The 11,650-nt window shown below is 42.9% G+C and overlaps 1 protein-coding gene across 1 annotated transcript; it reads right to left on the bottom strand.

The window, feature by feature from the left end:
• Window positions 1–3,405: 3,405 nt before the first annotated feature.
• Window positions 3,406–11,228, bottom strand: LOC149845519 (putative pectate lyase 8). The gene is made up of 7 exons (XM_089995807.1): window positions 11,018–11,228; window positions 8,977–9,039; window positions 8,797–8,853; window positions 6,318–6,960; window positions 5,630–5,733; window positions 4,979–5,117; window positions 3,406–4,144 (listed from the first exon to the last, which is right to left on the bottom strand). The coding sequence occupies exons 1-7, from the start codon at window positions 11,122–11,124 to the stop codon at window positions 3,923–3,925; spliced, it is 1,335 nt and encodes a 444-aa protein (XP_089851933.1). The 5' UTR covers window positions 11,125–11,228; the 3' UTR covers window positions 3,406–3,922.
• Between the last annotated feature and the right edge of the window lie 422 nt (window positions 11,229–11,650).

Raw genomic sequence — 11,650 nt, 5'->3', positions numbered from 1 at the left:
GAGCCAGGTAATTTTTCCTTGGTTACCTAGAAAGAAAAGAAAGAAAAAAAAGTCACACTTTGGACGGTGGGCTTGCCCTTTATAAATGACATGCTAAGTTAATCAAAAATTAGGTTTTGAAACACACTTTGAAAGTCATAATGCCAATATTTTCAAAAAGTGATTTTTTTTTTATTCATCACAAGATTTTTCTTGCTGAGATTTTTTCCAAGAATGATGTCGTCATATTGAGGTTGATTGATTGAATTGGCCAAGCTAGTCTTTATAGGTACGAGTGTCAACGGGTCGGGTTTGGTTTGCCAGGTAAAACCAGACTTGGATCATATTTTCAGGTTTGGTATTGGGTCCGGACCTGGACCTAATCGGGTCTACTATAAGAGAAACCATACTTGGACCCAATAAGAACTACATGAACCAGACCTGGACATATTTTATCATTTTTGCATTGAAAAATTGCGAGTCTTAATCGAAATCGGGCCAGGGTCTGGTATAAAATTTCACAAACTATACCTTGGTCCATGTATTAATCAGACCTTTGGGTCCGGACCCACCCAGGTCTTAATCACATCTTCTTATTTGTCACCATAACCGGACCCTAGAAGGATTGGTTTGGGTAAAACCGACCCGTTGACACCCTATTTATAGGTAGAGCTTCAAATGGGTTGGACACAAGCTCCGGCCTGATCAGAATCAGAATCTGATCTTTGTGCATTCAATCAGAATATGAATTTTGAATCCAAATAAGATCGATGAATGGAGGTCCAGATCCAAAAATATATAGCGATACTGGATTTGGTCAAAGAAGACAAAAATCAAGGTTTTTACATGTAAAATTTTCAAAAGGATTGGATTAAATATGATATAAAACATTGACCTGAATAAAAAAATGATCAGAAATTGTAAATCCGATTCTGATCTGAATACCCTCATGTATCCTACTTTGATGATCTTTATCCAAAAAAACAAGTGTGAGATTTGGATCAGAGGCTTGATTGACCAAACCAGATCCATTCTTTCCCCTATTATATTGGTCCCCCCCTCCCCAAGTCAAACCGGGTCAGGAGTTCTGACCCGCCACTAGTAGGTGAGCGTCCACCAAAGCCCATTAAATTATAAGGTGCGGTGTGGCTTACGTGGATTTTGGCCTTCAGTTATTGATTGCCATAAAATTACCGCAAAGTGGTCCTTTGCAATAACTTCGATCCTGTTGGGCTGAAATGAAAACTTGACCAAGTTCAAATTTTTGTACTTTCCCAGACTTCATAAATCTCTTGATATTTTGAAAATCTCAGGAGAAATTGCCATTTTAAACTTTCAGGCAATTTCTAGCGATATTATTGCGAGATTTTCATAAATCTCACGATATTTGTCAATATACAGTACCTCTCCACCCGATGGAAAAAGGATCCCGTGGGATTCAGCCTGTGTACGGGATGTAACCCCAGATTTCGAACTTAGGATATCCCTCCCACCTAGGACAAAGCAGCTGGCCCCTAGTTAGTTCTGTGGAGCCCACATAAGTTAAGCAGTTTGGATCTTATGGCAATCAGTTCTGGAAACCCATCATGGCCTTCTGGCTATGGGTATCAACTGGTCGAGTTTGGTTTGGATCTAGGTGAAACCAAACCCAGATTTGATTTAAGATGCTGGTACCGGGTTCAGGCTCAGGTCCAATTGGACCTACTATAAGAGAAACCATACATGGAACCTTTAAAGATTAGACCCGGTTCATACCCGGTAAAATAATATATTTTTTTCTTTTTTTATATTGAAAAGTTGCAGATCTTAGTTGAAACTTGGGTCTGGCCTGGGTGATCCTATAGGGTTTGGTACGGGTCGGGTTCAGGTTAAACCTAACCCATAGACACCCTTACTTTTGGCCATGGTTCATAACAGAGCAAGTTTAAAAAACAGCTAAGAAATGAGTAAGAATTGAAAGTAGTAGTAGTTTTTGGTAGGTATGTAAACAGTTTGAATGCAGGCCCCAGATCAGACTAATCAGTTTTGGATTCAGATAGAGAAAAGCTCATACCAAATTCTTTTTTTTTTCATATAATTAGATTGCTTGAATTTGATTTTAAGAAAAAAATCCGTATCCAAATTTGATTATAATCAGATATGATCTTGGCTTGCCCAATCGGACTAAACAAAGTCAGATTCAGTGGGATATCAGATAAAATACTGTACATTGAAAATTCAAAATGTGGGCAGACTTTATTAGTATTTCTAAAGCCGTTGCACTTACAATTGGCGACTATGACAAAAATAGCTGTAGTTTGTTATGGCAATACCTTATGAGTTATGACCTAACTACAAAACTAACACCACTCCACAGTATAATATGAAGTAGCTAAAAGTGGTCCTCTCACGCTCTGTCAATTATTCACATAATTGTTCTATGGAGTTGTTAAGGTAGATTCTTAGCAAAGAAACTATATGATGCTTAATGTCACGGACACATAAAGGCAGTGCCCCTACTTTGCTGATGTAATATAATGGGGATCTTACCTAATTGATCAAATGTGGTTAACATGTCTCAATCACTGATCTCTTGGATAAAATTCAACATAAGTTGCTTAAAATCACATGACATTTACCTTGTAAATCATTGTGGTGGGAGAAGGAGGGGTGGTTGCTGCACTCAAATGCACATGCATGACTTCATGCTACTACTAAAAACTGGCCCACGATGGTTCTTCATCCGGTAGGGGCAACTTGTAATTAAACATCATCAAGCTGAAGGGATATCACAGAATTCGAAATCCACAACTGGGCTTGAGTTTTTTATTATTTTTAAAAAATTAACTATTGCATAGTACTGTTTACAAAATATATTTGGGTCCGGCCCGACCCAGTCCACAGTCCAGCCCACTTTACATTAGCCTGTTGGGCCAATGGGCTGGGCCATGGGCTGCTCTTCAAGCCCGAGACTGTTAAGGACCGGGCCATCTCCAGGCCGGGCTGCACTTAAAGCCCGCACCGAGCTCTAAACAGGCTAGGCTGGCCCGACCGATGCCCACTCCTAGTTCCAACCGGCTTATACGGGTCCGGGCTCCATGTTCAAAGAACAATGCTGATTTGTAGTTGTACTCCTGAAAATTTGGTCTAAAAATTATATGACGTGCGTTAGGAACCCAGTTGGGCAGTATATATGTATTAAATGTTTTCGATGGGCTCGAACATTTTCTTCATTAGCTAGCTGGCATTGATATCTGATCTGCCCATCCTAGTGCGAAGAGATATGTTCTTTTTGGGCCACACCTTAGGACATTAATGCCGAGTGAGGCCATAGAAATGGGGAGGATCCCCAACCTCTTTTTCATGTGAGCACTTTTTCGAACATGATGAATTGATGATGAACACAGTACAAAAAAGAATAAAACTATGCAAAAGTTGAAAAAAATAAAAAAGAGAAACATCTAGACTCCTTTTACTTCAATAGAATGAATTTTCTTAATCACAAGCACAGGGGTAAAGATATAAAAAAAGGAAAAAGATAAAAGTTTCATTCTCACCTCTGGTACAATAGTCACAAAACCATGTTTTTTAACTTTCTATGTAGTAACAGTAATTTCAAAAGGCATTCACTATTACAGCATTAACAAAAATAAAAAGAAATTAAAAGGAGGAGAAGAAAGTAATGGACGAACAATAACAACGCTTCCTTTCCTGCCAATAAATCCATTGTTTTCTTTTTTGCGAGAAAAAAAAACAATAATAATGAAGCAGGGGAGGTTGAAATGATGATGAACCAGGAGCACTGCGTGACAGATGAGTGTAAAATGTACACCGTCAGATAGGACTTCTTCTTCTTCTTTTTTGGCTTTTTGGTTTCTTCTTCTAACAAGTTAAAAAGGAAAAAGTAAGGGCGAGGGAAGTATTGAAAAGGCGTGGTGGGTTGATTTTTTTTCTGTTTGTTGGGTCAGCAGGCGGAGGCCTTCCTGCAAGTGAGAACCCCTGCCCCAGAGGTGATGATGCCCACCAATGAGGAGGATTTGGCGCTCAGGCTCGACGCCCTTGAATAACTGGCAGCTGCGCCCACGCCTGATCGGGTGAAGTAGGCTCCGTTCAACATCAGGTCTCCCTCAGACCTCCAGTTCCAGTTGCTCCACACGTCTGTGGCCGTGTTTACCCTCTTGGTCACCTGTTCATCAAGCAAGAGCCCAACCATTTAGCCCCTCTAGTCTACGTACACACATTAGCTCACCCATACACGCACACGTACACTTGCTAGAAGCCTAGCTCTTTCTCAAGGCCAAAATAAGGACCCTGTATAAGCGTGTCTTTAAGGAAATGGACGGCGCAAAATAATGCAGTCATGCCAGGCAATGACAATGCATCACAGAGGAAGGGGTGGCCAGCCTTCTCAACACCGGGGTCAGTCCGTGAATAATTGGCAGGGTGGCCTACCTACACTGACAGGAAGCGTCAGCCGCGGCCTTAGTTTGTTATGTCCGCCATTCCCAGCAAGATTTCTGTCAGCATAGGGACGGGGATCAAACCCCTAAGAGATGGGTCCAGACCCAAATTGATGAGGAAGGTGCACTGGCACAAGTACAGATGTACAGCAGAACGGACATGATCTGCTTGGATAATAGCGTTCATAGTTCATACAGCCAGGACACTCTACCGAAGGGACATAATCATACAAGGCGTGGGACCATCTTTCCAAGAGCATAAATAATAGCAGTAACCGACACTGCAGTGTGCTCGGGCACGAGTTTATAATACCCGTGCAAGCTGATCTGCACATGCCCTTAATTCCTGTTTTATGGTCATGGTCTCGACTGTCGACTAGGCCCTCACAACCGATCAGAGACTGTTTGATTGGCTAAGAAGGAATCCAGGATCCCCTAACTAAATGACCAATGAATCCCAATAAAATTAGATGCAAGAAGATAAGCCAGTGAAGGATTGATTTGGTCATTTTCGATAGAAATAAAAAAGATGACCAAAGTGTGTGGTAGAGACGTTTTACCTCCTTGGCGAATGGGTTAACGGGAGCGAGGTATCTGTTGCCTTGGCTATTAATGGTGGGGGAAGCACTCCCTCCTATGGCATACATCTCCCAGTGGGTGTAGTCATTGTTCACCACGTGGAAATACCCATGCCTGCACCTGTTGTCCCCTCGAACGAGAGAAAAAGTAGACAGCGATTACTAAAACAAAATTCACATGTTTTTAACAGTGGAGGGGAAAAGCTAAAAAACTTTATGAAAAATATGCAGGGGCCGATTTCCTTTCAGCGGACATCGGGCAGTGTCGGCAAACACGGTACAATGCATGACCATAACGAAACCGGAACTTCAGTTGGCATGATGAGCCTCGAGTGGCCTACTGGCTCTGCGAATGAAGACTCCTGTTTACCAGGTTGACCTTGACGGTCAGCTAGTCGAGTGCGCCTAAGTCGAACCGTATCAAACTGCTATAGACTAACTTATCACCAAAGCCACAAGACCACCCAGTGGATTTGTGCACCATTTCAGTAATGACTTCTGTCGCTTACCGAAATGGACTACTTCAGTTCAGGCTAGGAGAACAAGGTTCCATATTGCCGAGTCATAACTCAACCATGCTAGAGATTAAAAAAAAAAAGTATTCACTTTTGGTTGATTTTTTTTTTTTTTTACCTGGGCATTCTCTGAATGAGACCCTCACCGAAATGGTTGAAAGCGATGGTCACCTGCATGTCTTTGTCCTTCACATATGAATCACTGTGCCCCAACAGCATCACCTACAAAATCGCAAAACAATTGAACCACGATTTAGTGGAAGGTGTGGGACAAGAAGTAAAGCAAGGAATAGAACAAAAGAGGAACTATAAACATCCCCAAATGACCAAAAGGGTCACCTTCCTCCTCTGACAAGACGAACGGCAGAAAAAATCTTCTTGTCTCGTAGAAAACGTTCAACTAAACTGACAGGCCGCTTCGATACACGTAAGACCGCAGAAGCGGCAGAACGGCCTATCGGGTGACGACAAAATTCCAATTAAAAGCGAGCAAAAGGAAACAACCCAACGATCCCTCGATGATACACATTTTACAAAAAACAGGGTTCCTCTTTTCCTAATTCCTGCTTTATGTAAAACTGGAGATCGCACAATCCGTAAACAATGAGTAACAATGAATGGTCCGCATGGAAAATATCAATTTGTTGAATCAGGTGAATCTCTAGGAAGCGGAAACAACGACTCGGACTGCAGAGCCCAAGAACCCTCACAAGAAAGGACTCCAATTTCATAAATGTTGGGAGCAAGAATTGAATGAGAAAGTGAAGACAGGGAGAAAACACTACACATGGTAGTAACCAACTGACCTCGTTATGGTGGGTGAAGTAATTATTGGAGACGGTGATGGCGGTGGAGGCCATGACGGCGTCAATGAGTCCGTCGGCGCAATTGGAAAGCGAGCAATGGTCAACCCAGACGTGGCTGGACCCGAATATGGAGACGCCGTCCCCATCGGCCATGGTGCGCCAGCCGTAGTGGGTAGGCGAGCTCCTGACCATGGCGTTGCCCGTGGGCTTGCAGTCGTGGATGTGAATGCCGTGGATGATGATGTTGGTGACGAACTGGATGGTGATACAGGCGCCGTTGGCGATGTGGACGTTGGCGCCGCGGCCGTCGATGGTCTTGAAGCTGTTCATGATCAGCTCCTCCTTCAGCACGATCACCATGTCTCGCTTGAACACGATCCAGAGGGGCTCGACCTGGATCACCGCGTAGCGGAGGGTGCCCGGGCGCGGGTTCACGGGATCGTCGTCGGAGGGGTCGGTCACCACGTAGAAGCGGCCATTGCGTCCACCGACGGCGTTGCGGCCGAACCCAATGCCGCAGTCGGCCAGCCTCTTCCGGCTGCGGGCCCAGTTAGGGTCGCACCTCCAGCAGTCGTCGATGGGGTTGCCTGTGCCGCACGACAGGTAGCCCAGCGACCTCCTTGCCGTGCTGTTCCTAATGCTCCTGCCATGAACAACACAAAAAAAGTTCAAACACTTCAAACCATGAAGCCGTCCAAATTCCAAACAATGGTTGGAAGAGGTAACTCTTGGAGAAAAAAGATCAGGTCCAAGGAACCACGTTACAGTGGTGTCACTTTATCTTTGAAGTAAATTCCAAAAACATACAATGTTTAAGTGGGTGCGTTAGCAAAAGGTGCACGAATGCCAAGTTGGTGAATGCAGGGACGGAAGGGTGTCAAAACCACTATCCACTTGTGGAAGATAAACGTTTCTGTTTTTTTATCGACGGTCTTTTTCTCTCTTCTGATGTGTCTAAGTTACCTTTTAAATTTGCTTATTGAGTGCTTAAACATTTACAAGTGTTAAAAGAAGCCACGGAAAATTATCTATCATGCTTGGCGAAGACTACAGAAATTATTCCATGACTTCCAAGATATTTTACACACTAGGAGATAATGTCAGATCAGATGATTCTTGTAAAGAAATGGGGAAAACATATCCGTCGATGTCACTTTTGAGCTTTGAAAGGGTACCGGTAAATCATAAACGGCAGGGAAAACAGAAAGCCATCAACTCGACAGTTCTGGAAAACTCGCTAGGGTAAGAAATAACTTGGAAGACATATTCTAAATAACTTAGTAAGGTATAATTCGCTGATTCGAACACCCAAAGAAGGTAAAAATTGAAAGGTAAAGAGAAGTCGTAAAGGTGGGAAAGTGTAGCGGTAAAGTGAGGGGTTGATGGGACACAGATCTTCTTTAGTGATTTTGTCGCTGGTTCTTGGTCTCCTCGCACAAAGAGGATGAACAGCCTCAAACTACCCTTTTCCAAAGAGAATTAACGATCGAGTTTTTCTCTAGGGACAAAAATGCGTACAACGAACAAGAACGCCGTCTGGTTATATCATAGCCGACAAGGAGCAGAATAAGAAGGAATCGATACCACAGAAGCGTGAACAGACTTTTTGACCGTTAGAGGTCCAACCAGAATTGGTATTCTTGTTGGTTCTTTGAGTTGCACACAAATGGAACAAAAGTAAAAAGAAAAGATCGTCAGACTACACTATCAAAGGGATGTTTTGGTCATTTTTCCAAAAGAAAATTATTCACAACCTGCTTTTGTAAAACACCTCGGACGACCTCTGTCATTTTCTAAAGAAAGGAGTTTAAAAAACCAATGACCCAGACATGCATGTGTGCTCACATGCAATGCAATTAGTGAATGATAAATCATACTTGTCACTTCCTACAGCTCATGAACAACAACTAATCAGAAAAGGTTAAGTTAAAAATCCAATTCAACAGAAAGCTTCCAAATTGAGCAATTGATAAGACAAATAGCTAAATAAATATTTGTACAAAGTTAAAGGGTAGTCTAATTTCATAGCATACAACTTGAAACCAACTTGGTAGATCCGCACCTTCCGGGCGATTTTGCTACTTGATAAACAATGGAGAAGAGGTGTTGGGTATTTTAGATTTTCACAAAGAGTTGGCCAACTGAGCAACATGACACACGCACTTGGGACAAGCGATTGAAGAGCATACTATACATTGCTTTAACGGTGGAGGTTGCCCATCAGAAGGCTCATGTGACCCACTGAAAAATCCCCCCTCCTGGCAAGATCACAAGATATTAAGAAATGCATTTATGCAGTACGCACGGAAATACGGAATGTCCATGCGGACCGCGCTAGGACGAGCTTTTCAAGTACTATTAAGAATGAACCAATCCCATTTCCAGGTGTCATGAAAGGCAATCGGAACAAGACAAAACAGACGGGTAAAACCAGAGATGCAGATTTACTTCCATGATAAGAAAGGGGCCTCAAACTTACATGGTGACCATCTCTGCAACAGCTTCTGGGTCCTCCACGACCGGATTAATCACAGACCTGCATAATAAACAAGCAATAAGAGGAAAAAGAAAAAGGAAATAGTCATCAAAAACAGCAATTGACAGATAAATGACATTTGGGAAGAAAACCACATGTAAGAAATTGGAAAAATCAACTAACATGTTAGATCTGATCTGTTGCAGCCTCTGCCTTTCCGCTTCATGCGCTTCAACATTAATTCCTCTGAGAAATTAAAATATAACAGAGTCGATCAGCATTTACTTTAATGCTCATAGTACCGTAATGCATTCAGATTACTTTTATATTACATATTTATCCCTGTCCTTTACAGAATATACAGAATATGCTTCGTTATCCGAAAAACAGGTAGATCCCATCTAGTAATAATCGAAATAATTGGATGATATTAGTTTTGGTAGAGACAAGTGAAAATACTTGCACCAGAGGGTGTTTGTGTAACTTCCTACAAGAGCTGCTGCCTAGGGTGGTGCGTGTTCCGCCATTCCAGGGACCAACCTTTTCCGTTTGGCTCATGAGGCTCGCCCGTCAACTGGATCCTTTTCCTTGAAGACCAACGACGCTTGTTTTCCTTTTTTATTTACAATAAAAAAGGGAAACACATCCCGGAATGGCGAAATACGCAATCTGTGCCGTCAAATGTGAGAAAATGGACTTAGACTCATCAACCGAGAGGGTCCACGGTGTATTTCACCGTTAAGAAGGCAGGAACCGCTACAAGAAAACCGCCAGAATTTCCTAATGCGGCGTTTTCAGTTTTTTACCGGCCCGAATCCCGAAAGGTGGAAGGCTGCCTAATCTATCCGCGCATTAAAACTGGGCAACTGCTTTCCTCTCTCGACGCACGATCCATATTCGGCACAAGCACTGCACGAGGCGGTCAAACACGCAGCAGGCACAGTGAGAAGAGACGCAGGGGAGGTTGGATCGGCGGATTGGGTGAGTATCGACAGTTCGGATTTCCCAACACCCAGACCCAGAAAAAGAAACGTCTTTCGCTCCTAATCGTCGGGATATAGTCCACAGATCCCTTGCGAGCTAAAAGTGAATCCGACGGTCCAGATCTACCATCCATGCCCATGCGAATCCGAAGGATTGGGGAAGAAATGGAAGACTAACTCTGTTTTTTCAAATGAATCAATATTAAAATACTTTAGGCGCTCAGAGGGCTCTAGAGTCTATCTAACCGATGCAGTGAAAGTATATAACGAGGCGAAAAAACATCAATTTAACTGGCTAATAAGCAACTAGTATCGGCAAAGAAGGTGTCAATACACGCCAGGAAAAAGAACACTTCGAAACCAGAAAAACACTTTATTAATTCCCCTGTTTCCCAGTCAAGTGCAACAGGCACGCGTTCTCCACCTTCGATCCAAATATAAAAAAAGTAAAATCTAAACTGACAGGTATAAAAGAATGAGGAATTAATTAATGCAGTTTCTCATCCGCTTCTCTTCAGATCTTCTGTTTCTAGAGCAATGGAAACTCATTTCTCAGTAAAGAAGTAAAAATCCGTCTACTAGAAGGGAACTTCAACGCGTTCTCTTCCTCGAGCCAAATTTTAGTATGAAAGGAGCCGATGTTCGAGCTGATAAACGTGAAAATGATCTTGAAATTCTGTCATTATAAGGAAGAAAATTCCACTTCCTTCGTTATAACAAAAAAACATACGGTTCCAAGTAAAAGTATTCGCATTATACAAATTTCCAGCGGAAAATAAGAGAAAAAGCAGTGTAAATCCGAAAACCAGAGATACAAGAGAAGATCCACTGATACTCCATCATACTCCTCAATATTTCACAAAAAAGGGTCAAAAATTAAATCAAGAAATTTCCTGACCCAAATCCTTCTGTGTTTGACAAAAACGGACACAAAGAAAACGAAAACGAAATATCAACGTAAAGTAAAAGAAGAAACAGTTCGATCGCCAAAAAACACGGCCAAATCAAGCAACTCTCCATCATCCATTGCATCACACTCCTCACATTCACCCCTAAGACCGAAGTAAACCCCTTAACATCATCCACACACCAAATCCATCCCTGATTCCCCACTCAAATCCTTCAACATTCGAAGAATTCTCCACAGAACAACAAATCACGTAATCAAAACAATCACAGAGCTCAAAGAAAGTTCCTCATTCACAAACCGAAAGAAGAAAGACGATCGGGCTACAATGTACCTCAGATCCGTCTCCTCTCTGCTCCCGCGGACGCCGGAGATCCCTCCGACGGCCATTGCCACCACCATCAAGGACACTATCGCTAGGGTTTTTCTGCTCTCCGTCATGGCTTCTCGCCTTCTCCGCACCTGTTTCGTTTCCCACTACTACTACTACTCGAGAGAGAGAGAGAGAGAGAGAGAGAGAAGCAAACGGAAAAAGCAAAGCAGTAAAAAAAACCAACCATCCAGAGCGGGCATTTATAGAGAAATACCCCGACCCCTTAACCACGGGTTAACCATCCCCTGCTATGTCTCGACCCCACTTCCTAACTCTGGTTAGATCGAGGGCTCGAGGCCAACGTTCTATCCCTAACTGCCATCAACGGACGCCTCGCACGTACCACCACCGACGCCTTCCCCTACCACGTGTGAGACTGTCGGCCTCTCTCGTGAGAAACCGGCCACGTCACTTTCCAACACCGCAAACGAGTTCTTGTGCTTTAACTGAACCACGAGCCTGTGGGGCCCGCGATATCCACCGTGGACCAATGGGGGTTGAAGCAACGTCGTACGTACGTCCCTTCCCCTTTTTCCTTAATTTCTAATATTTTTTTAATAAAATTTTACTAATTTATTTATATATACATTTTTT

The sequence above is a fragment of the Nuphar pumila genome, chromosome 2 (assembly GCF_984573655.1).
Source record: "Nuphar pumila chromosome 2, dmNupPumi1.hap1.1, whole genome shotgun sequence".
NCBI classification, from domain to species: Eukaryota; Viridiplantae; Streptophyta; class Magnoliopsida; order Nymphaeales; family Nymphaeaceae; genus Nuphar; species Nuphar pumila.
Note: the sequence above shows the minus strand (reverse complement) of the source record. Positions and strands in the feature narration are given on the sequence as shown.